Raw genomic sequence first — 27,523 nt, 5'->3', positions numbered from 1 at the left:
ACACCTCTCCCTCCTATTCATCTCTTGTCTCTTGATAGTTCCCATCCCTCTTTGTCTGCTCGCCCTATCTCCCTTTTTCCATGTTGCTCTGCCTCTTTCTCTGTCTGTTTCCTGAGCACTCAGACTCTCCACTGCACTTTCTCTGGCTCTGCCCAGCTTCCCTGTCTCTGTCTCTTGCATCTTCACCACGGTCCGTCTGTCTCCCACTGTCTCTCCTGCTCTCTTGTCTAGCCTCCCCCACCCCCACCGACCTGCCTTCCCACCCACCATCCAGCAAGGAACTTTGGACAGTTGGTGCTTAATCATGGTGTATTGATTTGATGAAGACATTTACATTTTACAAAAGTGAGCATCAGTTTTGTTTGCCCCGACCGAAGGAGGGTTGTGAGCTGTCGGGTCAGGCGGAACATTTCATTGAACTTGGGCTTGCACAGCATGAAAGACCCTCCTAGGTGGCACTTGGAGCCATTGGCAACTGTGGTTTAGCTGTGTGGTCCTACCCCAGGACTGTGTGTGTGTGTGTGTGTGTGTGTGTGTGTGTGTGTGTGTCTAGAGTCCGTGTCCAGGAACCAAGCAGGCTGTTCAGGGCTGGGGCGAGCTCATCTCTGCAGGTTTAGCAGGTGCTGACTGTTTGCTGTTAGTATTTTTTTAAACCAAATTTGAACCACTCTCTCTATTGGTTTGTTCCTGCTTTATTCAATGTATGGGAGCATTTTTGTAGATCACAAAAATTGTTTCAACAGATGATCTTTCATGGCTGTCAAGACTGTCCTCACATTGGTATGAACCATGAATTAACCAAGTGCCAATTATTAGACATTTGGGTTGTTTCTAGTTTTTCCCCAGAATCATCCCTGATTAGTTCCTTGGATTCCTGAAAATGGAGTTGCCGGGGCAAGAGATGTGTGCATTTTTAAGGTTTCTGACCCTCTCTGCAAATTGTTCTTCCAAAAGTTTGTCCTGTTTTATGCTCCTTGTACTTGAGCTAGCCCCTAGGTGGGTATTATCATTTTTTAAATCCTTTCTCAGCATAACAGGTAAGAAAAAATGTTACCACATTGTTGACATTTTCATTCTTTGAATACTTATACTGTTTATTGATCATTCATACTTTTTCTTAAGTCTTCTGGTCATATCCTTAGTACTAATAGGGTAGTCCATTTTTTTCTTATTGATTTGTCAAAGCTTTTTATTTAGAAAGGATATTAACCTTCGAATAGCCATAATGTGTAGTAAGTATCTCCCCCAATTCATCACTCAATTTTTCTATTTGTTTATGGAGTTTTGTGATGCTATGATGTTTTTATATATGGGTTACTCTTTTCTTCTGTGGTTGCTGTCTCTGGTTTTGTGCTTAGAAAGTCCTTGAAAATGAGATAAATGTTCACCTGTGTTGGCTTCTAGTCTCTTTTATGGCTTCATTTTTTCCATTTGCTGTGGAGGTTAAGAGTGTGGGTACTGGAGCCAGACTGTCTGGGACAAACCCAGTCTCACCCCAAGCCATCTGTGTGATTTTTAGCCAGGCATTTAACTTGTCTGTACCTTCATTTCCTCATATGTACTGTGATGATTCTAGGAGTACCTACCTCAAAGAGTTGTTGTAAGGATTAAATCTCTTAACCATGTTAAGTGCTTAGCATAGAGCCTGGCATTCAGTAAACCCAAGAGCAGCATTAGATATTATTATTTATCTCTTTAATAGATCTGGAGTTTATTGCAGGACACATGATGATTGTGACATTTCAAACTGGGCAGAAGGAATGGGTGGGAAAATGGACTGATTATTCATTCAATAACTTTATATTCCCCTTAATTGTCCCAGAAACGTTTGTTAAACAATATTATCTTCTACTGCCTCCCAGTTTGAAGTGCCACATTCATCACAAACTCGATTCTCTCTAGACATGGGTCTGTGATTGAGTTTTCCATTTTGTTCTGTTTCTTAGTGTCTGTTCTTATACCTGGGCCATCCTGATTTGTTGATTGTTGCTTTGCAGTACAATACATTCCCTGGCCTTAGGTCCCAGCGTCTTGCCCTTCATTATTCCTTCTTATTTGATGCAGCCTCAGTTCCTCCAGCCAAAGACCAGTTGACAGGAACTGTTCTTATCCGGGGCATAACTCTCTCTCTCCCTCTCTCTCTTTCCCTCCCTCTCTCTATCTCCCTGTGCTGTTGTTTCTGTCTCTTGTCCTTTTTGTTTCTCTCATTTTCTGTCTCCCTTTTTGTGTGTACTTCTATGACTTTCTGCTCCTATGAGTTCCCCTCCCCCCATCTCTGTCACTCTGTCTTTCTCTCAGCATTGCTCACTCTCTGTGTATCTCTGTCCCACCTCATGTTTCTCCCATCTCTCTGTGTCTCTTGTTCTCTGGGTCTTTCTGTTCCCCTATGTCTATCTGCCTGTCTCTTTCTGTTTCTGTCTCTGTCTCTACGTATCCCTGTCTCTCAGACACTCCCCTGGATAGAAGGGCAGTTGTCAACTTGATGCCCTGTAGACATGTTAGCAACTCACCCAGACACAAAGCAGAAGGGCCCTGTCTCTCTTCTATTCCATGCCTCTCCCCACCCAGTGTACAAGGGGGCAAACTGAGGCCAAGAGATGGGCAGGAGGGCTTCTCCCAAGGACTCACAGAGAAGCAATAGCAAAGTTGAGACCCAAGCTCAGACCGTGGGATTCTTGGTGGGACCCTGGTTCTGTCTCCCCCCACCGTGGGCCTCAGTTTACTTCTCAGCACCCATGAGGGGAGGAGGGAAACCTGAGCTGCCCGCTCCCCCCAGCTGCTGCCATTCCCCCTTCTGCCTTCTCATGACTTGGACCTTTACTTAGGCAGGAGGTTCCATGGCCACATGGGCCAGTGTGGGACCCAGCCTCACAAGAGCTACTCTGGGTGGGGTCCCACAGTCCCATGGGTTCAGAGGCCTTGTGTCCAGAGGGTGGTGATACTGGAGGGACATAAGTCAGTCAGTCGATGTGTGGGTCTGGCTATGGATAGAGCTCAGTCATGTCCCCAGAGTTGACCCTGGCCCCTGGTAACTTCCATCTTGGAGCCCCTCCATAGAGCCTGGCAATGGGCTCTCTACTAGCAAAGGCGGAGGCTTTTCCTGCTCCATGCCATGAGGCCCTAGAGGAAGGCACACTGGTCTCTACCTCCCCGCCTCACTCCGTCTCTTGTGGAATGGCTATGAGTATGGGAACATCATCCCAGAATGGACAGGGAGACTAAGGCCCTGTACATGTTCATTTACTGAGCACTGACATTTTGTTAAGCATTTCATGTACATTAACTTTAGCAGAAGGGTACTATTACTGTCCTACTTTATATAGGAGCCTGAGGAGAGTTTATAGCTAGTTAGTGGCAGAGCCCAGCCCCAAGCTGGGGAAGGAGAGATGATTCCGATCCTCCTGCCTTCACAGAACTTAGGAGGGAGGCTAAGAGGAGGCTTGCTACGTTTCCAAGCCTGGTAGGCCAGAGGTTCTATGAAGTAGTGACCTTCCTGTCCTTCAGGAAGTTCGAGTTTGGACACCATTGACATTAGCCTTCCTATACTGAGAGGTTGGACCCATGAACCCTGTAGAGTGGGTTTGAGATTCTGGGATCCTTTGAACCTGAGAAATGATGTTCTATGATTCTGAGATTCTGGCATAGTACCATTTGAAGACCCCCAGGGTCCCAATACCTCTACATGGTACTCCCCAAGCATCAAACCTTGGGCCTCTCCATGACCCAAGAAGGGCCAGGTCTACAGGGCCCAGGGCTTGTCATGGTGGCCAGATGGACGTCATTCACCACATCCGCAAGCACCCACATCACCCCCACGTGGGCCAAGCCCGCTGCAGGATGGGCCAGCCAATTCTCGGAACGAAACCCGTGGGGTGGGGTATCTGCCCCCTTCTCTTCCTCCTTGGTGCCGATGAAGCCCAGCGCATCCGGCCGCCATGACGTCAATGGCGGAAAATCTGGGGAAGTGACAATAGGGCCCAGATGCAGACCCCGATATGAAAACACACTCTATGTCCCAGAAACATCCTCCATGCAGCTTCTGAGAAACAGTCAGAAAGGGACGCCCCGACAGACAGTGCAGGAAGCCGGCTGCCCAGCCCGGCCCTCCAGGTTCCCCACCAGACAGACCATATCTATGTCCTCTTTCTGAGAATGTATTGATCAGTGCTACCCTGAGTCTGACCATTCCAGGTGTGATTGGGGAGGAGATTTCTTATAAGCCTCAGCCAAGCGTCCAGGCAGCTTCAGAAGTGACCAGAGGGCAGCCATGTGGGCCAGGCCAGAGTGGTGGAAACCATCTATAAACTGACCAAAAATTGATATATGTTTACTCAATCTTCTGTAACAAATTGCCACAAACTACAGGGATTAAACAACAGAAATTTATTGTCTCACAGTTCTGGAGGCCAGGAGTCCGAGATCAAGGTGTCGATAGGGTTGGTTTCTTCTGACACTGCAAGGGAGAATCTGTCCGTGCCGCTCGCCTAGCAACTGGTGGATTGCTGGCAGTCTTTGACATGCCTTGGCTTCTAGAAGCATCACCCCAATCTCCGCCTTCATGCATTTGCTCACCTCCTCATGGTCACTAAGTTCTGAGCCTCTGTAGACCCAGGCTCTTGATTCACACACAGTAACGTTCTAACCCCCTGAGAGCCTAAGAGTTTAATACCTGGATTCTCACCGCCAACCCCCCTCTGCACTAGAGCTCTGACAACCCTTGTGAGCTCACAGCAAGGAAAGGAAGGAGTGACTGCTTCCCTAAACCCTCCTTGTGCTGGTCTGGGCTGCTATCGGCAGCAGCTGTGTGCCTAACCCAGTGCTGTAGTGCTGTGGGTGGGGTGTGGGGATTCTCTCTCTCTCTCTCACACACACACACACACACACACAGTGCCGCAGCAGGGGCCTTGTGAAATGTGCACACATGCACACTTTCTGGAGAAAGATTTGGAGCTCTCACATTGCCACAGGACTGTGGAACGCTGCACCTTGGTAGCCCCTTCAGTAAAATGTAGGCTGGACTAGGTAGTCCAGCTCTGGCTTCCTCTTAGACTGGGATTTCGAGAAACTGAAGCCCTGCCTGTTACAGAGTGTAAGGTTCTAGGACTCAGCAAAGGAGCCATTATGGAGAGCTTTCTGGATAGGGCTCAGATAGGGGATACCAAGGAAGAGCAGACATTCCAGGCAGGGCATATAGCATGTGTGCAGGCTTGGACAGCAGAGTTGGGATAAACTCTGGTGGGGGCTGAGTTGAGATGCTCCCACAGGCCCTGGCTCAAGAGAGCTGGTCTCCCCTCTCCAGCACCTGCCATGTCAGCTCTGTGCGGGGCAGGAGCCCAGAGATGATTAGACCCCACCCCGGCCTGAGCCGCAGACTCCTGTACTGAGCTGCCCAGTCAGTATTTCCACTTGCATGTCTAACACCAGACCCTTTGTGTCCATCCACACCTGGGGTCATCACCCCCAACCCTGCTGTCCCCATAGCCCCCATCTCAGGTGATGCCCGCTCTGTCCTTCCTGCTGCTCAGGCAAATACCTGGAGGTCACCTGGACCCTCCCTCTCTCACCAACCCCCACCACATCCAAGCTGCCAGCAAATTCTTCTGACTCCACCTTCAAAACACTCAAAATCCACCCACTTTCTTACCATCTCCACTGCCACCATCCTGGCCTGTGCCACAGCTGTCACTTGCCTGAACTATCACAGGAGCCTCCTCACCAGTACCCCTACTTTCACCGTTCTAGAGTCTGTCCCTCTCACAGCAGCCAGAGGGATCTTGAGTCCATGCCCCCCTCCACTCTTGTGTATGCTAGGTCACTGGGATAAAATAATGTCACCAGGAGAGTCAATGACCAATCCCAGTAGGATCAGCAAAGGTCACGTGGCCTCTGCAGAGTGCAGGGAGGCCCAGGGGGCTGAGGCTTGGAGACAAGCCTCAAGTGGTTGGGGGAATAAAGCTGAGACCTGCCCTGGCTGGGGCCCCACAAACCTCCCCAAACCCCCACCTCCCTTGTAGAGGACATACCACCACCAGGGCTGTGCCAGCATGCACAGGCAAGCCAAGTCCTGGACCCGTGCACATCTGTACATGGGACATGTGTGGAGACACACGCATACCTGTATTCCTGACACCAATGTATGTGCGGTGTGTGCCGCACATACACGTGATCAGCGCTGGGGTCCAGCTGGGGAGCCCTTGGGGACATGCCCCAGTGGATGCCTACTGTGACCAGTGGAGGTATCCACGTGGTTCAGGTGGTTGAGTAGTTCACACACACACACACCCCACCATGGACATGTGTAACTTCTTCCCCTCTGTCCCCACAGCCTGCCCTCGAACAAGGACCCAATGCCCAACCCCAGGCCAGCCAAGCCCTCGGCCCCTTCCTTGGCACTTGGCCCATCCCCAGGAGCCTCACCCAGCTGGAGGGCTGCACCCAAAGCTTCAGACCTGCTAGGGGCCAAGGGCCCAGGGGCAACCTTCCAGGGCCGGGACCTCCGAGGCGGGGCCCATGCCACCTCCTCTTTGAACCCCATGCCACCATCGCAGCTGCAGGTGAGACCCAGGGCCCAGGATGGGGCAGGCAGGGTGGGGTACCTGGGCCTACAGGTGCCGACCTTTACTGTGGCACTGGGCGGGGGGCCCAGCTGGGGCACAGGAAGTGGTTTTCTGGGTCCCAGGCAAGTCTGTGACTTATGCAGATGTCACAGGGCCAAGAAAGTCCCCAGTTAGCAGGTCTCAGAGATTCGAGGCTCTCCCCGACCTCCCAATCCTTGTGTCAGGAGAGGAAATCCCACTATGGTCCCACAGGCATATGTCCCTATCCCCATGTGACAGAGGGGAGGGCTGGAGCCCAAAGAGTTGAAGTGATAGGATTGAGGCCAGCTCTGCCACTTATTAGCTGTTTGATCTTGAAAAACTCATTCACTCTTCCTGAGCCTCAGTTTCCACATATGTACACTGGGGATGGTCAGAGTCCCTGCCATATGGGCTTGTGGTGAGGAGTATATGAATTAGACATGTAGAACGGTGAGGAGAAGGATGGCATCTCACCCACCTGCCTTCTCCCTCCAGCTGCCTACAGTGCCCCTAGTCATGGTGGCACCCTCTGGGGCACGCCTGGGCCCCTCGCCCCACTTGCAAGCACTCCTCCAGGACAGGCCTCACTTCATGCACCAGGTACTGATCCGGACTGGGCAAGGAGGAGGGAGCAGATGGGAGAACTGGGCGGGGGCAGGCTGAACCACAGCCCGTATGTGCCCCCAGCTCTCAACAGTGGATACCCATGCTCGGACCCCCGTGCTGCAGGTGCGCCCACTGGACAGCCCAGCTATGATCAGCCTCCCGCCACCCACTGCTGCCACTGGCGTCTTCTCCCTCAAGGCCCGGCCCGGCCTGCCACCTGGTAACACCCCACCCCACGGCTCTACAGAACCTGAGCCCCCGAGTCCTTGAACATGAGCAGTGTAGGCTGCTGCATGGTGGCCCTCAGGAGGGCAGAGGCATCAGGTCTTATCATCTTGGAAACTCCAACCTCCAAAAAAATGTCAGGCTCAGAACCTTAAAGATGCAGAATGTCAAAATCACGGAACCGCAGATCTTTGCATAGTCAAAATGTCAGCACTCGCAAATGGCAGTCTTTGAGCGGCTCCACCAGAAGCCTTGGACGTGAGGGACAACAGAACCCGCTGCGAGTTGGGGCCTGAGAGGCTCAGGAGGGTGGGAAGCTCAAAATGAGAGTCTCCATGGGCTGAGCTTGCGAGCCCAGCCCACAGTCCTCAAATGTGCCCTGTCCTGACCTACAGGGATCAACGTGGCCAGCCTGGAGTGGGTGTCCAGGGAGCCGGCACTGCTCTGCGCCTTCCCAAGCCCCAGCACACCCCGGAAGGACAGGTCAGTGGACAAGGCTGGGAAGGTCCCCTGCCCTGGTGTTCCCTCCCCTGACACCCTCTGTCCCCCTAGCACCCTTTCGACCGTGCCCCAGGGCTCCTATTCACTGCTGGCAAATGGTGTCTGCAAGTGGCCCGGATGTGAGAAGGTCTTCGAGGAGCCAGAGGATTTCCTCAAGTGAGTGACCCAGGCCCTATCCTGTCAAGGAGGGTCCCCAGTTTGTAAGAAGAGGCCTGTGGTACGGGTCTCGGCTCAGGCCTCATAGGTAGTGAAGAGGCAAAAGGCAAAGGCTGAGACTGTAGGTTCAAATCCCGGCTCTATCACTCACTGGCTATGTGACCTTGGGCAAGTTACTTAGCTTCTCTGGGCCTTGGTTTCCTCATCTGTGTGATGGGGCATCATAATAGAGGTGCATACTATTATGTACCTCCATTTTACAGATATAGTAACTGAGGCCAAAAAAAAGTTAAGTGTCTTGATCAAGATCACCCAATTCCTAAGTGACAGAGCTGGGGTTTGAATCCAAGTCAAGAAAACACACTCCTAACTGCTTTGCCCTGCTATCCCTCATACCAACACACCAGCCTGATTTTATTGATCCCCTAAGTCCCAGATTCTCATAGCGGCTGCTCCTGCCTCCCTCAGCCCCATCACACACACACACACACACACACACACACACACACACACCCCCTTCTCCAACCAGACCCAGCTATCAGTGGTGACTCAGCACCCAGGAACCCTGTCTTCTTCACGACCAGGTCGTTACACAGGCTGTCCCCTCCACCTGGGGTGCCTCTCCTGCCCTCAACTACCTGGCCTGCTCTCAGCTCACCAGCCTTCCAACATCATCTCCAGAGCCCTGGCCAGGCTCTGGTGGCAAGCTCAGGCCTGGCATCAGGAAATGCCAAGTAGTGTGTGTTGAAGGAACAGCACGTGTAAGAGGGAGACTGAGGTAGAGGGGAGGGAGGCTGAGACTCTGAAGAGAGACCTCCCAGAGTGTCTGGCCCTCCTCACTTGGAACATCTGAGCCAGGAAGCCAGGCCCACCATTGTCACCCACATGGAATCTCCCCCTGACCCAGGCATTGCCAGGTGGACCATCTCCTGGATGAGAAGGGCAGGGCACAGTGTCTCCTCCAGAGGGAGGTGGTGCAGTCTCTGGAACAGCAGGTGATGTGGGGGGAGGGGTGGTTGGGGGGTGATGGGCAAGCCTTATGTCTACCCTGTGCCAGGAGCCAAGTTCACCCAGGATGGGGGCTGGCACAACGGGAGGGGGTAGAGCACTCCCAGAGAAGGCCACAGCCCAAGCAAAGGTGTGGTGGAGAAAGGCCAACTTGAGGCCTCACTTTGTGCCCATCCTCACAGCTCATGCTGGAGAAAGAGAAGCTGGGTGCTATGCAGGCCCACCTGGCTGGGAAGATGGCTCTGACCAAAGCTCCATCCACGGTGAGCCATCCCAGGTCCATAGGTGGCACAGACTGCTGGGGGTGGGGGGAGGAATGGGGACTTGTCCTTGCACCCAGGCCCCAGGACATCTGGGCCCCTGTCCCCAGCTCCAAACATGCCCAGACCTGGAAATGTGTCCCCTCCAGCTACAAAGCCTCTAACCCTAAGATCCCAAAACATAATGCTCTTGAGTTCTCAAAGCAACAGCAAATAGCCAAAAACTTACAGAACACAGACCCTGTGCCGCTGGCAGGACTATGTAACTCGCAGGGTCCAGTGCAAGAGAACAACACAAGGCTTAGGTTTCAAGATGACAACCACAGAGGAGTAAGCAAAGTGCAGGGACCTGTGTGATTCAACAGGTCACACAACCACGGAGCTGGCCCCGGGTGTCAGGCACCATTTCTGAGCACTTTGCTAGGGCAAATGGATTTAATCCTCAATAGGTATTACTGTCATTCCTAAGGTCACAGGTCACAGTTGGGGAGAAGAGGAGCCCAATTCAACCCCAGCTCACAGCCCCAGTTTTGGTGCTCTACACACACACACACACACACACACACACAGGTCCACACATACACTCTAATAAATACGGCTCACACTGCTTCATGGGATTCCACACTAGACTGGAATTGAGAAGAGAGCTCCCTTGCTTTTAAAAGAAACACTTATTTAAAATTCAAGTGGAAAGTTTAAGGCTCTGAATCACCAGCCTCTCCCTCTTCCTGCAGGCGTCATCTGACAAGGGCTCCTGCTGCATCGTGGCCACTGGCACCCCAGCTGCCACAGGCCCAGCCTGGCCCAGCCCCCAGGAGGCCCCCGACGGCCTGTTTGCTGTGCGGAGGCACCTCTGGGGCAGCCATGGAAACAGCACGTTCCCAGGTAAGGATGGCCCATGCCCTACTTGGTGCCCCCTGAACCCCTAATGCCCCTGACTGGCACTGAGTGGGAGACAGGGAGGAGCCCCAATAGTGCTCTTCCCCAGCACTGCCACCCAGGCTTTGGGAAAATGCAACTGCTTGCAAAAGCTGCCTCTCAGCATTTCCAAGGCCTGCGAGGCCCCCACTATGGTTTCTAATGTCTAGCCCCATCTCCCCTGGGGGCTGGGGCTCACTCATTCTGGCTTCAGCTAGTCCATTTGATCATCAGAAGGAAGGGAACTGGTTAAGCAACTCCAAGGGACTCTCCCCTTCCCTTCTCCCAAGCTCGAGAATCCCCTACTACCCAAAAGGCCTGGGGCCATGAGCTTAACAGGGATCAGCACCCTTGAGCATCATCCTGGCTCTGCCACTTGGCCAGTTATATCTCCTTGGTGTGCAAGTTACTCCATTTCTTTTAAACTCTGGGGACAATAGGGCCCATTGCAGTGGGAGTGGTACAACAGTAAATGATATAATTGATGTCCAGTGCTGAGCACAACAACCGTGATGTTGGAGCCTGGTGCTATTAGCAAGGGATTTTAGCTGTGTAGACTGGAGGATGGGAGAGGGGGCAAGGAGCCCCAGGATGGGACCTGACTCTTCTCCACCCCTACAGAGTTCTTCCACAACATGGATTACTTCAAGTTCCATGACATGCGGCCCCCTTTCACCTATGCCACCCTCATCCGCTGGGTAAGTGGGCAGCACAGACCAAGGAGAAGGAAAAGAAATGGGGTGGGGACCAGCCTCCCACATTCCCAGCCTTCCTCTTGAGTGTCCCCAGGATAGGCTCCTACACGAACAAACCCAAGTTCAGATGTGACCCCCACACACACTGGCTTCACCCCAGACCTGTCCCCAAACCCAAACCTAACCACTACCCAGGCCAGTGTGAGCCAGATTCAGGGCCTCAACCCACCCTTTCCCTCGTGCCCACCTGAACCCCATATTTAACCCCTCCTGGACCTGTAAAATAGCCCAAAAACTAACTTGATCTTTGCCCCTGGCCCTAAACCCACCCCAGATATTATCCTAATTCCTTTCCCAGCCCTCATATATCCCAATGTGCCTACATATCCCCCTGCTGGACCCTGCCTCTAACCTCTTCCATGTGACACCTGTCTGACCCTTGGCCTCACCCCACCCTAACCCCTTCACCTGAATCTCCCTAATGCCTTCCCAGAACTTTCATCAGAGCCTGCCCAGACCTTCATCCTAGGCCCACACCTAATCCCTACACAACATCACACATTCCCCTACCTAGCCCTAGCCCCATCCTGACATCCTGACCCCAGAACCTCACTGTAGCCATCACCTCTGACCCTTAAACCCATTCCTAAATCCAAACAAATTCCCTGACCCTTAGCCTCACCCCATACCTAACACAAGCCCTGACCCTTAACGACTATATGGACCCAACCTCATTCTTGACCCTGAACCTGACCACGTGCCTGACATGTAAAGTAACTACATCACTAGGTCCACTTCTGACCTAACGCCATCCTATCCCTCACAGCCTCCCCACTGACTTGTCCCAGTCCATCCCCAGCCTAACCCTTAACCAACCCTTCCCTGACCTTTAACTCTGCCTGGCCCTTTACCCCTCCCAAATCCTTAACTTGACCCTACTCCTGGCCTTTTAAACTTCCCAAACCCTGAAGCCTTGCCCCTGTGGGGAAGGCCAGCCCCAACTGTTATCCCAGACCTTTAACCTAATCCCAGCCCAACCCTGAGCTGGACCCCACTGTAACCTCAGACCTGACCCTCTACCTCACCCTGTCCTGGCGTGACCCTCACCCCACTTCTAACCCTGTCTCTGATCTGTCATCCCACACCATCCCCCTTCCTCCCTTCTCCTGCCCCCACAGTTCCACCCACATCAGACACTGCCACGCTCAGCCCAACTATGGGGGAGTGGCTCCCTTACCCCTATACTCCCTAACTACCAGGCCATCCTGGAGGCTCCTGAGAAGCAGCGGACACTCAATGAGATCTACCACTGGTTCACACGCATGTTTGCCTTCTTCAGAAACCATCCCGCCACCTGGAAGGTGAGCTCCTCTGGGGGTGGTGGCAGCTGGGAGGACCTCAAATTCCTCTGCAGTACTGGGCCAAGTTCAGGAGTGGCGGGGCCTGAGGCTGGGCTTGCAGACATGCTGGGAAGGGGCAGGAGGCTGGTTTTTGGTGAGTAGTGCCGACCTCGGAGGATGGCTGCCTACCCACTCCCCCTGCCCCTTGCCTGGCCGGCCTTCCTTCCACAGAATGCCATCCGCCACAACCTGAGCCTGCACAAGTGCTTTGTGCGGGTGGAAAGTGAGAAGGGGGCTGTGTGGACCGTGGATGAATTCGAGTTCCGCAAGAAGAGGAGCCAGAGGCCCAGCAGGTGTTCCAACCCCACACCTGGCCCCTAACCTCAAAACCAAGGAAAGGAGGAAGGAAGGACAGGGGCTGAAACAGGGCGGGGCTGGGTGGGTGGGTGGAAGTGGCCTGGGCCCACATCTGTGGCAGGCCCCAGATGTGCTCACAGGAACCAAGAAGTGAGGGGTGTGCTGTTTTGCCTGCCAGACCCCTGATCCTCAGCTGACTACCCTCCTAGATCATATACTCTGCACCAAGGCTGCTCAGAGGGGCCCGGCTTCCTACAACAAGCTCTTTAGCCAAACTGAGCCTTTGCAACCAACCACAAACACGTCCTGCCTCAGTCACTCTCACAGAGGACCCCAGGGGCTCGAAAAGACTACACAGGCAGTCATGATCCTGTCCCTCGGACACAATACAAGCGCCAAAATGCAAAGGGCCTGCCACAGCACACCCAGGCAACCTCAAATCTGCGATCACACCTAAGCACAGTCCTGTCAACCCACATACCCACATACCCCAAAGCACACACCCCACCATCCTCCAGGCCCACAGGTACAGGGTCACATGCGGTGTGCCCAAGCAGCCTTGGTACCTTCAGGACCTCAGGTCCCAAGAACCACACAGACGCGTATCAGTCACGCACATCCTCCTGCAGCTCCCAAAACATTCTCTTGGTCACATAGCCCATCAGAACATACCTGTGCATCTCACCATGTGCACGCACCCACACAGCACCCCAGTGGGTCTCCTGAGTCCCATGTGGCCTTTCACAGCCACACACACTGAATCGCCAAATATACCCCATGCCTCACCTGCCACCCACCCCGCTTCCCCCGCCCTGTGCCTTATGTCCCCATCCATGCCTCAGCTTAGACTGCAGACAGAGCCCCTCGTTTATTTGGGATCCAAGGCCCTAACCCCAATAAACTGTAGCCAAATTCTTATACTCTGGACGACCACCCCAGATAAGAGTTGGGGTCAGGTGAGCAGGGGTCTGGGGCCAAGTCCATAGCAGGAGGAATTGCACAGCCAGCAGAGGGAATGTCTAGGGCAAGTGCTTGGCCATGGCCCCCAACATCCCAAACCCCTGCCTAAGGCCAGAAGGAGACCTGTGCTAGGGGCTCCTCAGGCCTCACGGACCCGCCCCAGGAGGCCAGCGTTCTCCTGGCGAAGGGCTCGGTAGTCTTCACGGATCTTCTCCAGGTTGCTGAGGGTCTTCTTGCCCATCTCCGTCTCGATCTAAGACAACGCGAACCGCATCCCTTCAGTGTGCAGAGCCCCCTTCCCAGCTCCTGTTCGCCACCCTGCCTCTGTTGAGGCCACTCAACACCCCTCCCGTGCTCCCCCCACCCTCCTCCAACAATAGCCTGCTGTGTCCCACTGCCAGGCCTCTGCACGTGTCATCTGTTCACCTACAGCATGATTTGCTACGTGGCAGGATTAGCCACCACATAGTCAAGCTGAGGCCCTGAGAGGCAGGTGTGAAGACCTTCGGGGTGGAGGCTGGGGCTCAGAGAAGGCCACTGGCCTGTGCCAGCTCACACACACACACACACACACACACAGCTCCTAAGGGGCAAGGCTGAAGAGTCCAGCCATAGGCTGTGTCTGGCCCCACAGCCTCTTGTGATGTTAACTGAGCTGCTGTCCACTGGCCTGCCTTGGTTTCCCCTCCTACCCCAAGCCTCACCTGCTCCTCAAGGTCTCGAACCTCCCGCATGATTGTGCCTGTGTCCTCAATGGTCTGGATGAGCTGGCTGCAGTTCTGGGGACAGCAGGAGCAGAAGGCTTGCACCTCAACCATGCCCCACCCCAGGCAGCCCCAGGCACACTTCACTCACCTCATGCAAGGCAGCTAGATACTTGTATGCCTTCCGAACGGCATCATCCTTCTTGGCATCCTGACCAGACAGAAGGGATCGATGGGCTTCCCCCACACTCCCCACACCTACCACCTTCAGGACCCCACAAGGCCACCCTCTCCCACTCCCGTGACTTCATCCTCCATGGCACACAGCCAGGCCCGAGCCTACAAGGCTCATGTGTACCTACAAGGCTCATGCAGGGCATAGGCCCAAGCCAACCTTCAAGCAAACAGGCAGGCAGTAGCCCAAGCCCCCCCCCCCAACCCCTCCACCTGGCCCAGCCTGTCCCACACCTTGAACACAAGCTCATCAGTCACTGCAAATGTCCGGTCCAGCTTCCCAGACAAGGAGTTGATTTCCTTCTGAAGTTCCTTTGTGTCCGACAAGATCTGGCAGAGAACAGTGTCGCCAATGAGCCCCTGTCTGGCATGGACTGGCCGGCCAGCTGAGGGCATTTGTGGGCATGCTCTCACATCCAGATGGGGCATGCGTCACTGCATCGGGTGCAGCTGGAGTGGACTGGGTAGGACCGCTCTGTGTTGGGATATGGCTAGACAGCTCTGCCTTTCGGAGAGTGTGGGGTGGGATGCCTGTGTGGCCATGCTACACATCTCTGCCCCTTGGGCGTGCCTGCCCGTGTGCCCCAACCCTCCACAGCCACGATGGTACACCTTAGTGATCTCTTCCTTCTGCTTTCGGATGTTGCCCACGATCTCCAGGATGCGCTGGGTATAGGCCAGCCGGGACACGTCTCGAGGCAGGGTCTCCAGCTCTGACACCTAGGCAGGGACAGAGCAGGCATTCCTCTGGGACCCTCACCCGAACCCACTCCGAAACACCCAGAGGCTCCCCATGCAGGCCTTACCAGCTGCTTATAGACCTCCTCCTTCCTGCGGGCCTCTTCGGCAGCCGCCCGAACACTCTGGTGCAGCTCCTGGATCTCTGCCAGCCGTCGAGAAGATTCCAGCTGCCAGGACCCCATGGGCAGAGGGACAGTGAGCAGAGAACAGGGACAGCCCCCTCGGGAGGGACTGAACCTGCTCCCCACATACAGCCCAGGACCCCACAACCTACCTCTCTGCAATCCTGGAGCTTTCGGAGGTGGCGGTACTCAGCCAGGAGAGGGACCCGATGCTTTTCCCACTGACCCGCCAAGTGGATCACCCGCTGGGCACTACTCTCTACCACGAGCTAGGTGGGATGGTGGTAGGGGATACCCGTCACACAGGCTGGAGCCTTCCGACTCCAACCCTCCCACCCAGCCATGGCGCCAGCCCCACCTGCAGTTTGGTGAGGTTGGCAGCCCCGTCAGGCAGCAGCTCCACAGCCCGGCTCTTCACGCGCAGGGCCTGCTCACGCTCCGCCGTGCTCAGCTCACTCTGCCGACACTCGGTCTCCACCTGGCTCCCCATGACCCCCACTCTCATTAGTGGAGGAGGCCAGCCACAAACCACAGCCCGCTAGCCCCCACTGAGCCTGGAAAGTCCTAGCCTAACCTGAGCCCCCACGGATGACAACACATCCCTCTACCCTCCATCAGCCCCCTGGCCCCTCCTGATTGCCACAGAAACCTACGAGCGGTTACAGCCACTCACAGGTCCCTCTGACCCCTCCACCTCCACAATGACCCCCGGGACCCCTGACAAGGCCCATCGGCCCCTGCCCATACAGGTCCATCATGCCCACACAGATGCCCACAGATGCTCGCACCCCTCCTGATTCTCACAGACACTCACACAGCCTGACTGATGCCCACAGGTGCCCCAACCTCCACAGGTCCGACCCCCCAGCCCTACATCCCTCTCCCACCCCCACTGATTTTCCTGAACCCTCAAGAGCCCACGGATCCCCAAGGTCGCCCATGAACCCCTCTGACATCTGTAGACCTCTACAAAGTCCTCTCAGCCCCTGCAAGTCCCTCTAAGCCCTCTATGCCCCACTGTGACCCAACCCCAGGTGGGCAACCCCGCCCCCACCTCCCACCTGCACAAGACTGATTCCCAGGGTCTTCATGTTGGCTTCAACCTCTTCGATGTTGTGTTTCACTCCCTCCAGCTGTTCCCGAAGAGACTCCAACTCCTGCTCTTGAGCTGCCCGCGTGTCCTGAGAGGCACAGGCCAGTTGGGGTGGGGGTGTCGGGCCCAGCAGGCAGGCAAGGGCCCAGAACCGGCGCCACTGCTCTGCTTACCTGTTCAGGCCGCTGGGAGGTGGCCGGCACATCAGACACCTGGGCTACCTGGGCCTCAGGCTCCTGGGGGAGGGAGAAGGGAGTATCCTGGCTATCGGGGGAAGGCCCTGCCCCTCCCAGCCCTGCCTCTGCACCCCCTCTACGTGCCTTCCCCGCACCATCCTCATGTCCGCTCAACTGCCGATAGCTGTGTATGAGGACCCGGGCACTCTCTGAGACCACAGGCTGGAAGCATTTGTTCATAAAGAAACCTTCCTGACCCTGACAGCACCTGCCCACCTGCCCATGAGAAGGATGAGGGCCCCTCTGGGTCAAGGACAGAAGATATGTCCAGAAGATACTGTCTAGGGGAAGCTGGGGTTTGCACAAGGGGCACTCCTACACCCTTACACGGTCTCCCCGCCTCCACCTTCTCTCCACTGAGAACCCAGGGGACCCATCTGGGTATCCTCCCAGTGTGGCACACACAGGAACCAGTGTGGACAAAGTGTGCTGTCCGTACACAGAGCAACCGTGTGAGCCTGCCTCGGCCCCGTCAGCATCCCCGTATCCATTGAGACCCACTCACGGGATGGAAGGTGAACTTCTCTGAGTGTGTGAAGCGGGAGCCCTTGGAAGCACCAGTCCGGGCCCCAGCGCCCCAGGCCTGCAGCAGTTCTCCCAGGTCTCGGGCTTGTGGCGGGGCCCCCGGCCGGCCCCAGGTCTGGCGCAGATGCTCAGCCAGGTGCTTCTGCAGCCGCTGCCGTGGAGCCCATGTGTCCTCCTGGAAACGGACGGCAGGGCAGACGGGAGGGTGTAGAGGCCTGCTGGGCACCCAAGGCCTTGTCTCCTCCAGGGAGCTGCCTGACAAAGTGCTACCAACCAGTCATGGCCGCCCAGTAGCCTCTTCCACCAAGGGGCCCCAGCCCCCCTCTCCTGACCCACAGGTCTGGGAACTCCCCAAGGACGGGATCCCTTCCTCACAGCCACGCTTCTCTCCACCCACTCACTCCCCACACCAGAGGAGCAAATTAGCGGCCCTCAAATCAGAAAGCAACACTGAAAGGCTACATGGGGACAGAGCAGAGACAGAAAGCCAGAGGTACCAGGCAAAGAAGCAGGTGGACACAGAGTGGAAGGGGGGAGGGGGGAAACAGAGGAAGTTCTGAGACAACTGCAGAAATCTGATTACAAACTCAGTGACAGTATTCAAAGGTCATTGTTAATGTTACTTGGTGTGAAAACGACCCAGTAGTTACCTTAAAAAGTGAATGTCCTTATGAGTTAAGAGATGTATACTTCAGTATTTAGAGTTGAAACAGCATGAGTACTGGGATTTGCTTTAAAATAATACTGAAAGGGGGAGCCTGGGTGGCTCAGTCAGTTAAGCGACCGACTCCTGATATCAGCTCAGGTCATGATCTCCTGGTCATGAGACAGAGCCCCGCGTCGGGCTCTGTGTTGAGTGTGGAGCCTGCTTGGGATTCTTGTTCTCTCTCTCTCTCTCTCTCTTTCTCCCCATCCCCATGCTCTTACTGGCTCTCTCAAAATAAATAAACATTTTTAAAAAATAAAACAATAGTGGGGCGCCTGGGTGGCTCAGTCAGTTAAGCGTATGACTTCAGCTCAGGTCATGATCTCACGGTTCATGGGTTCGAGCCCCGCGTCGGGTTCTGTGCTGACAGCTCAGAGCCTGGAGCCTGCTTCAGATTCTGTGTCTCCCTCTCTCTCTGACCCTCCCCTGCTCACACTGTCTCTCTCTCTCTCTCAGAAATAAATAAAACATTTAAAATTTTTTTAAATAAATAAATAATAAAAAATAAAATAGTGAAAAAAATCAGGGGGGAACAGAAGAAGAAAGATTGGTGAGACACTTGTACTTGACGGTGGATGACAGAAGTAAAGATGGAACAAGTGAGGCAGAAAGAGACAGTTACAGAGGTGAACAGAAGAGAAGGGGAGAGACGCAGTACAGACACAAGGAGATAGACAGAGGGCCAGGAAGGAGGGGCAGCAAAGCCACAGAACAAGAAAGACGGTGACCAGAAGAGACAGTGCAGAGATCTAGGGACAGAAAAAAAAAAAAAGAGCATTGGTGACAGTGACAGAGACAGAGAAAGAATGAGACAGTTGGGGGTGGGAAGAAGGTAACAGACACAGGGAGGAAGGGAACAAGTCCTGACCACTCTGGTTGCTGGGAGCCCGTGCATGGTTCAGTCAAGCGCTGGCCTGAGGGGAGGGCACTATCACTCCCGAGTCTCAGAACTAGAAACTGAGGCTCTGGGGGGCGGGGAGGGTGGATACTGACTTGTCTGAGGCCCACGGTCTTTCTGACTCCAGTATTCTCTCAGGGAAGGAGCCAGGTAGGTGCATGCAGGAGCGGGGGGGGGATGATAAAGCACAAAGTGGGGAAAGGAGGGGGCAGAGGACCAAGGGAAGCTAAGACGGGAGCAGCAGGAAGCAGCCATGAGCAGGGGCCATGGCAGCGGGGAGCCAAGCATCAGGCGGTACCTGAGTGGGATGGCGGGGTGCCCGGTGGACCCAGTCCTCATCCCCAGAGTGGTCCCGGCCCATGTGCTGGCAGAGCTGGATAGCATGGCATTCGAGGAGTGAGGCCACCCTCCCAGCAGGCTGGGGCACCTGGGTGGGGGCTGGTAGCAGCAGAGGGCTCGCCTGGAACTCCCAGGACTCTGGAGGCAGAAACAGAGTCAGCTAGCCCTCCTGCCCGGCTGCCTGGCCACAGGGCCAGGCCCACCTCTCCCCTTCTCCCCAGCCCCTCCTCGCAGTCTCATGCTTACCTCCTCTGGAACTCAACTCAGGCATGGCCAGCCTGGTGGTATGGAAAGGTTTCTGGGAGGCAGAGCCCTGGTGGGAGAGCAGAATCAGAGCCTCCATGATGAACTGTAATGGAGGCACTGGTGGGAGGGGGGCCAAAAACCTGAGCCCCCCAGGGAATGGGGGGGCAAGCTGGGGACGAGCAACATCGATGTGAGTGGGGGGGCCTCACCTGGAGGTGCTGTAGCTTGGGAGTGCGAAGGAGGGGAGGGACCCAGGGCAGGGCCAGCTGGTCCCGGATTTGGCTCCCGATGGCCCGGAGAAGGATAGCTGAGTCACCTATGGGGGTGGGGAAGGAGTATCAATCAGGTGACAGTGCTACAATTCCAAAAATGCAGACGCTGGGAAAGCATCCATGGCTCCCTGACCCCGTCCCAGAGATGTAGGTCTATCTAGGTTCTCACACTCAGCCATTCAACACTTACTAAGCACCTACTATGGACCAGTCACTGTTCTAGACTCTTGGGATTCTTCAGTGAACAAGCTGATAAATATCCCTGTCCTCACAGAACTGGAATGCTGGTAGAGGAGAACATGACTAAGGTCATGAGTACAATACAGAAAACTGTCAGGTAGTGATCCAAGAGGAGAATAAAGGCTGCGGAGACGAACGTGTCATTTTAAACAAGGCAGTCTGAGGAGGGCCTCCTGGAGGGGACACGTGAACAAAAACTCTAAAAGGTAAGGGGATGAACCAGAAGGATATCCAGAGGAAGAATAATCTGGCAAATATAAAGGCCCTGAGCCTGGAGCACGCCTGAAGCATCTGAGAAGAACTAAGGAGGCCGGTGTGGTTGAGCAAGGGGGGGGGGGGGGCAAGGAGGAGGTGAGGCAGAGAGGACCTTCTCAGAACCAACTCCCCGCCTGAGGCAGCCCAAGCCCAGACCCCCTCCCTCCTGCCCTGCCTCCCCTCCCCCAGCCCCAATCTTCCTCTCCCACCCAGCTCTCCCAAAGACACATCTCACACCTTCCCCTAGTCAACCTTTTTACCACCTCCACCTCTCTCGGCCCCTCTGCCACACTCTGCTTCACCCCCACCATGCCCGTGGCAGCCCATACCTGCAGGCTGATCTGCATCCTCGGAGGCATCGGAGGGCAGACGCTCAGCCAAGAAGAGAAGCAGGTCCCGGAGATCAGGCTCACTGGGGTAGAGGAAGTTCTGATAGCCAAGCTCCAGCGGATAGCCCAGGTCCTGGGGGTTGGGGAGGTAGCCTCTATTAGTCAGGCAGCCAGAATCCTCCTGCCCTGGGAGCCCTGGGCCTATACCACAAACACTCCCACTCTCTCACCAACCACTACCCTCTGAACTTCCCCCTGGCTCCCCAAGGCTTCCAGACCTCTGGGGGAAGCCACAGAGTGATAATAGTCAGTGCTACAGAGAACAAAAAATAAGATTAAAGCTCTGGCCTAATTATGAGCCAAAATCCAGAGGCCATAAGAGAAGGACGAATATCTCTGAATACATGAAAAGAAACAAGAAATTTTAACGTTTATTTAGTTGTTTTTGAGAGAGAGAGAGAGAGAGAAATGAAAGAGAGAGAACATGAGCAGGGGTGGGGCAGAGAGAGAGGGTGAAAGTGAATCCCAAGCAGGCTCCTTGCTGCCAGTGCAGAGGCCGACGAGGGGCCTGAACTCACAAACCATGAGATCAAGACCTGAGCTGAAATCAAGACTCGGACGTTTAACCAACTGAACCACCCAGGGATCTGAAACAAAAATTTTAAAGAATATAATTACCAAAGTCAAAAGAGTGATGACAAGCTGGGAATAAAAAATGGAGTTCCTGTCACAGGCAAAGAGTAAATTGACCTAGTATATTAAGAGTAAACAAGCAGGGGGGCACCTGGGTGGCTTAGTCGGTTAAGCGTCCGACTTTTGCTTAGGTCATGATCTCGCGGTTCGTGGGTTCGAGCCCCGCGTCGGGCTCTGTGCTGACTGCCGGCTCAGAGCCTGGAGCCTGTTTCGGTCTGTGACTCCCTCTCTCTCTGACCCTCCCCTGCTCACGCTGTCTCTCTCTCTCTCTCTCTCTCTCTCTCTCTCTCTCTCTCCTAGAAATAAATAAAACATTAAAAAAATTTCCTTTAAAAAAAAAAAAAGCGTAAACAAGCAGGGAGCCTGGGATGGTTCAGTGGGTTGAGCATCTGACTCTTGATTTCGGCTCAGGTCATGATCCCAGAGTCATGGCATCGAGCTCCACATCGAGATTCCACTTGAGATTCCCTCTCCCTTTCGTTCTACCCCTCTCCCAACTCATGCTCTCTCTATATATATAAATTAAAAAAAAAAAAAAGCAAAAAAGACTGGTAATACAAGAGAAAAGTTGGCAAAAGATAGGAACAGGTAGTTCATGGAAAAATAAATGAAAATGGCCCTTAAATATAGGCAAATATATCCAACCTTGCTTATGAGAATGACACAACCTGAAAGCCCACTGAGAGATCTCACACAAGCATCACTGACCGGGGACAATCTGACATTCCGTTCTCCAGGTGGAGGCTGGGAGGGAGCCCTCACCACTCTGGCAGTGTTCCTGCCCAAAACCTGCATCTAATCATCAGAAAACACTCTGACTAACTCAAATAGTATAGGGCATTCCAGGAACTAGCCGGGGAGCTGGCGAGGGCTCTTCAGAAACATTTATCATCACAAAAGAAACAAAGAAACAAAGAAACAAAAACAAGGGACGATTGCGATTAGAGAGGTAACAGTGAAATAAAATGTGTGATCCTCGATTAGATTCTACAGTTAAAAAAAAAACGCTACAAAGGATATTTTGGGGACAACTGGGGATATTTGGCCACGCGCTAGGTATTAGATAAACACTGGTATCCTAATATATATACTGTCAATATTAATATATACTATCAATATTACATTTCACGGGTGTCATCACAACATTGTAGTTATGCTGGCAAATGTCCTTCTACTTAGGAGAGGCATGCTGAAAATTTTAGTGTCATGCTGTCTGCCACTTTCAAATGCCTCAGCAAAAAAATGTGCGTGTGTGTGTATGTGCGTGTGTGCATCTACACACAGAGAAAAGAATGGAGCAAAATGTTAACACTACAGGAAGCTAGGAGAAGGGTATACAGTAGAAGGAGAACGGTTCTACAGGGGTTACATTCCACTTTCGTTTTTCTTTAAATTGGAAAGTTTGTCAGAGTACAAGGCTGGAGAGAAAAACTATACTGAGATGCCATTCCTCACCTAGAGAACGGGCAAAAATCAGTGGGCAAGGCCGTGGAGAAACAGGTGTTCTCCCCTACCCTGCTGTTAGGAAGGCCAAAATAAAACAAAGCCCAGGGAGGGTAATTTAGCAAAGTCTAACAAAATAACACACTTTTTTACAACATAGCGCTGGTTACTTCTAGAGCCTTTCCTCAATGCAACAGCCAAACTAACAACAACAACAACAAAAAAAAAAAAACTGCCAAAGAAGAAATAAAAAGGGGCAAAGACCTAGAAAGTGAAGGGTTCTGAAAACAAACTTCATGTGGTTCACAGATGACCTCAAGTCAACCCTTCTGATAGTTATAAGAGGGACTTTTCTCCCCAGCTCCAAACCAGGAAGCAGATTTTTGGTTTTTCCCTTTTCCCTTCCAGGCTCTACAGAGAATATGGATGTGCTCTCTGGAGAAAAACAACCAGGAAACAGGGCAGAATATGAAATGCCATGAAGAGGAAGGACAGGCTGCCCAATCCTGTTAAATAAATGCTCCGAGTGGATCTCTTCCTGATGATGCAAGTGTTTTAGACTATTTCAAAGAAATATGCTCTCGACTTGCTTCATGTTTTGTTACATATCTTAGACAGTTATTAAGTTAGGTGGAGTTAGCATGAGTCGTGAACCATTGCTTATAACCAGAAACTGGGAAATTAAAATCTCTTTAATATGAAAAGAAAGAAAGAACTGAAAAAGAAAGGGAGAAAGGAGTCTATTCACATTTGCTTCAATCTGCATTTAAAAAAAAAAAAAAAGAACCAGAAAGACACACAAGAAACCAATCGAAGTAACTCCCTTATAACAGACAGGCAGGGTAATGGGGTAAACAGTCTGGAATGGGAGACTCTGCCAGGTATCATGTTCCATCTGTCACACCTTGGAGATCCCCTTTACCCTTTCAGTACGTAACCACTTTTTACTTGGTTAACAATTCTTTATATCGAAATTTCCCTGTTCCAACTACTGCTGGGGTTTCTGTCTCCAGAATGAACTCCATCTAATAAAGTGACCTACTCAAAACAACATTTTTTTAGAAAGAGACTTCCAGGCTTTGGTGTAAAAAGATCAGAGTTAAAATCCATCTAGTGCTACTTACTGGCTATAAGGCCTTGGACCAGTTATTTAACCACCTGGACACTCAGTTTCCTAGCTGTAAAATGGAGCTGATAGTACTTTCCCTATGTGCTTGCTTTAAGAGATCAAAGGCCTTTGGGATTCTGGGTGAGGACTGAGACACGGGCCCAGATAAAAAGCCTTTTTCTCTGCCAGAGTTGCTGTTGGTCTGGAGCTGCATGGACTCTGAAAGCAGACTCTCTGGATCCAAATCCAAGCTTTGCCTCTTCCCAATCATATGACCTCAGGCAAATCACTTAACTTCTCTGTGCTTTACTTTCCTCATCTGAAAAAAAGGTATCAAGGGTACCTACTTCCGAAGGTTGTCTCAAGAATTAAGTAAGTTACCACCACATCACCACAGTGCCCAGCACAGAGTATACACTCAGAAAACATCCTTATTACCTGCATATGTGTGTATTAGGTCACAATGTAAGGTCACAGTCAAAAGAGTGTGAAAACCACTGGCTTTTAAGCTACCTTACTTTGGGTTCTTTCTGACACCTGCAATCAAAGAATTGTGACTGATACAGAAACTCATTCCAAGAGTCAGGTATGTGAAGTGATAGACACCAAATTATGGAGATGGCTGTGTGGCAGAAAGTGGTGTCAGGCATGGGGCACACGAAGAGACACACAGCAGAACATGGCAGCATCCAGCTGGGTTAGAAGAGATCCCTTCTGCCTGCTGCGGGCAAACGGAGGTTCATGGGCCAAGCAAGGCTCCCTCTTGACCACACTGCCTGCCCCACGCTAGAGACAGTGTGAGCGCAGGTAAGCCAAAACCAGGTCCAGTAATAAGCCACACTAACAGAAGAGAGGAACAGAGAACTGGGGGCAGCCGGATCCCTAGCCCCTCCTCAACATCTCTTGCCGTGCACTCTCCTTGCTCTAAGAGGACAGAACTTGTCCCTTATAAAGTGTCATCCTTGAGAAAACAGCTCTAGGCCAGGGGACAGACTGTCAGGCTCTACCAAGGGTCCCAGAGGGAAGAACCTGAGAACCCTCAAGAGCAAAGTGAATCTGAGATCTAAGAGAAAGGCAGAGCCCCAAGGCCTGCTGTTAGGAGACAGAAGCTATGATGAGGCGCCTGGGTGGCTCAGTTGGTTGGGCGTCCGACTTCAGCTCAGGTCATGATCTCACAGTTTGTGGGTTCGAGCCTCGCATCAGGCTCTGTGCTGACAGCTAGCTCAGAGCCTGGAGCCTGCTTCAGATTCTGTGTCTCCCTCTCTCTCTCTGACCCTCCTCTGCTCATGCTGTCTCTATCTCTCTCTCAAAAATAAATAAAATATAAAAAAAAAAAGAGAGAGAGAGACAGAAGCTATGCAAGCAAGGTACAAACTCTAGAAACTTGACCAGCCTGTCCCCAGAGGCTAAATGAAAATTTTCACCCTACCACCATATACTAGGTCTATTGGCCATGTTTACATTCATTAGTAGCCATAGGTCACTGGGATGCAAGCAGCCAGATTGGGCCTATCTAAGAATAGTAACCCCACTTGCACAAAGCTTATTATATCCAGTTTTCTACATATTAGTTCATTATCAATGCTCATAGCAACCCTATGTGGTGGGTACAATTCTTATGCCCATTTTGCATGTGAGGAAACTTAAGCCCAAAGACATTAAGAGACTGACCCAAATCACAGAGCCAGCAAGCTAGGAGAAATAACATTACTCAGAGCCTCTTGGTGCTAAGCTTCACAAACTGGATCAATTCATTTAACGCCCATAACGATTCTACGTTTATCATCTCAGTTTCACAACTAAGGAAACTGAAGCCCAGAAGGGTTAGGGTCACGCAGTTCACAAGGGGTATAGTGAGGGTCTGAGCAACTCAGGCAGTTTGACCATAGAGCCAACATCCTTAACCACTAATGAATGCCAAGCCACCAGGGGAGGTGGCAGAGAGGAAAGGCAAGAGTTTCAAAGGAGTTTAGTGACTTTGTGAAGGAGGAAGGAAGAGGCCGTGTGTATTGGGAGGAGGGCACTCACCATGCAGGCCTGAGCGAGGCTCATGGCCAGGCGGAAACGGGCAGACATGGCCAGAGGCAGCAAGGGGCTGAGGCCAGAGCCCACAGCAGGGTTGATCACACGCAGGCAACGGACCACAGCTTCTACAACCAACTCAGTGGTGAAGGCTCGCAGGGTCTGCACATCTGGAGGAACTGCCCTGAAAAAGAAGGGGGCAGGCTCCGTGTGGGAAGCAGCCAGGAAACGGGGATCAAGCTGGGCCTTCTGGAAGCCTTAGTATCAGGGTGGGAGTTTCAGACAAGTCCTAGGTGTTGGTGACTGTGACTTCCATTTGGAAAACTAAGAACTGGGGAAGTCCTTAGGTCCTAATGGTGGATGGAAGGGACTTGAATTTTAAAAATCTCAAATTTCCCTGTGCTTTAAAATCTTAAATTTCTGGGATCTGGGAAGGGCAAGGGACCCAGGTGGCATGCTCTGGGTTTCTAGAGGTATCATGTTTCCTGCATGTTAGGGGCCCCTAGATATTGAGTTCCTAGAGTTTTGAGACTAGATATTGGGAGGCTCGGGTTTTCAGGACTTCCAAATGTCAGAGTCCTAGATGTCAAGATCCCTGGATAACAAGACCTTCTAGTTTCAAGCAATCCAGACATCAGGCTCCCTAGATGTTGGCACCCTGGGGTTTTAGGGCCCTCAAACACAGAAGTCCTCGTGTGTCAGGGTCATTAAGTGTTGAGGTCACCAGATTTTAGGGTCTGGGTATTTTAAAAGCCCAGGTGTTGGGAAACAGGATTTGAGGTTCCCAAGTATCGAGTCCCAGTGTTTTTGTGTTCCAGGGTCTTGAGTGTTTAAATTCCCTGGTTCTGAAAATACAGGTGGCTTAGATTTTCCAAATATCAGCGTCCCAGGGTATTGATGTCAAGATCCACAGATTTCTGGATACTGGCTCTTGAGGTTCCAAGGTTTTAAGGTCTTGAGATGTCTGGGTCCTGTAGTTTAGGGTTTACAAAGTGTTGGGGTCAAAGGGTTTGGGAGGCCCCTGGTGTCAGAGTGCGTGCGTGCGTGCGTGCGTGCGTGTGTGTGTATGCGTGTGTCTGTGAAAAGGACGGGGGGTGTCTTAGGGTCCTGGAAGTTGGAACCCTGGATGTCAAGGACCAGGGTTTCAAGATTCCCCGGGTGACTGGGTCTAGAGTTTTGTAGTCCCGGATGTGGGTATTTAGGGCTGGGCGGGGGCTGTGTCCTTACGTGCCGGCCTGGCGAAGGGAATGGATGAGGATTCGGTCCGCCTCCTCCATGATGGAGCCGTGTTCGAGTCCGGGGCCGGGTCCAGGGCCGAGTCCGAGCAAGAGAGGTGCGGCTGTAGAAACCCCGCTCCCCACTCGCGGTCCAAGGAGTGTCACAGGCTGCGCGGGGACAGACGGGAAGTGTAGTTCCCAGAGCGAGTGTGCGGCACGCCAGACGTCTGGCGTCCTGTTGCAAAGGTACGTATGCAGGCTTGGGTGTGCAATGGCTGCTGGGAGTTGTAGTTCTTCCGCTTGCAGTCCGGTGGGTTCTTTCAAGGGGGCAAAGAAATATACCTTGAGCGAGCACGCGAGCATGTGTGTGCCTGTGTGTGCGCGTGCGCGAGCGCATTGGTTAAAAAAGGGACCAGACTGAGAGCGGCTTCCTGGACTCATACTTTAAAGGCGGCATTCAGCTTACCATTGTAAAAGCGTACAAGGGCAGAGCCTT

At 52.9% G+C, this 27,523-nt stretch overlaps 2 protein-coding genes across 2 annotated transcripts; one reads left to right on the top strand and one right to left on the bottom strand.

Moving 5' to 3' along the window:
• Nucleotides 1-6,315: 6,315 nt before the first annotated feature.
• Nucleotides 6,316-12,671, top strand: FOXP3 (forkhead box P3). Its single transcript, XM_039218249.1, has 11 exons — nt 6,316-6,554; nt 7,074-7,178; nt 7,266-7,404; nt 7,805-7,892; nt 7,962-8,066; nt 8,974-9,061; nt 9,257-9,337; nt 10,069-10,219; nt 10,874-10,950; nt 12,207-12,308; nt 12,519-12,671. The coding sequence occupies exons 1-11, from the start codon at nt 6,348-6,350 to the stop codon at nt 12,666-12,668; spliced, it is 1,293 nt and encodes a 430-aa protein (XP_039074180.1). The 5' UTR covers nt 6,316-6,347; the 3' UTR covers nt 12,669-12,671.
• An 816-nt stretch (nt 12,672-13,487) lies between these two features.
• Nucleotides 13,488-27,199, bottom strand: CCDC22 (coiled-coil domain containing 22). Its single transcript, XM_039218236.1, has 17 exons — nt 27,038-27,199; nt 25,817-25,994; nt 20,545-20,677; nt 19,658-19,764; nt 19,449-19,515; nt 19,162-19,340; nt 17,240-17,434; nt 16,672-16,734; nt 16,467-16,586; nt 15,764-15,883; nt 15,558-15,674; nt 15,349-15,450; nt 15,155-15,262; nt 14,777-14,872; nt 14,460-14,519; nt 14,309-14,383; nt 13,488-13,857 (listed from the first exon to the last, which is right to left on the bottom strand). Exons 1-17 carry the CDS (start codon nt 27,085-27,087, stop codon nt 13,744-13,746), a joined length of 1,884 nt encoding a protein of 627 aa, XP_039074167.1. The 5' UTR covers nt 27,088-27,199; the 3' UTR covers nt 13,488-13,743.
• Between the last annotated feature and the right edge of the window lie 324 nt (nt 27,200-27,523).

Source organism: Hyaena hyaena, unplaced genomic scaffold (assembly GCF_003009895.1).
Source record: "Hyaena hyaena isolate Hyena2069 unplaced genomic scaffold, ASM300989v1 scaffold_754, whole genome shotgun sequence".
Lineage (NCBI taxonomy): Eukaryota > Metazoa > Chordata > Mammalia > Carnivora > Hyaenidae > Hyaena > Hyaena hyaena.
This window is presented reverse-complemented; position numbering and strand designations above follow the sequence as displayed.

What these genes read in the sequence shown, in the direction of transcription:
- FOXP3 (XM_039218249.1), top strand. Translation starts at nt 6,348, where the DNA reads ATGCCCAACCCCAGGCCAGCCAAGCCCTCGGCCCCTTCCTTGGCACTT. An exon ending in GGCCTCACTTCATGCACCAG is followed by an intron (nt 7,179 to 7,265) that starts GTACTGATCCGG and finishes ATGTGCCCCCAG; the next exon opens with CTCTCAACAGTGGATACCCA. An exon ending in TGCAGTCTCTGGAACAGCAG is followed by an intron (nt 9,062 to 9,256) that starts GTGATGTGGGGG and finishes CCATCCTCACAG; the next exon opens with CTCATGCTGGAGAAAGAGAA.
- CCDC22 (XM_039218236.1), bottom strand. Translation starts at nt 27,087, where the DNA reads ATGGAGGAGGCGGACCGAATCCTCATCCATTCCCTTCGCCAGGCCGGC. An exon ending in AGAAGTTCACCTTCCATCCC is followed by an intron (nt 16,735 to 17,239) that starts GTGAGTGGGTCT and finishes TCCCTCCCCCAG; the next exon opens with GAGCCTGAGGCCCAGGTAGC. An exon ending in CTGATGAGCTTGTGTTCAAG is followed by an intron (nt 14,520 to 14,776) that starts GTGTGGGACAGG and finishes CTGTCTGGTCAG; the next exon opens with GATGCCAAGAAGGATGATGC.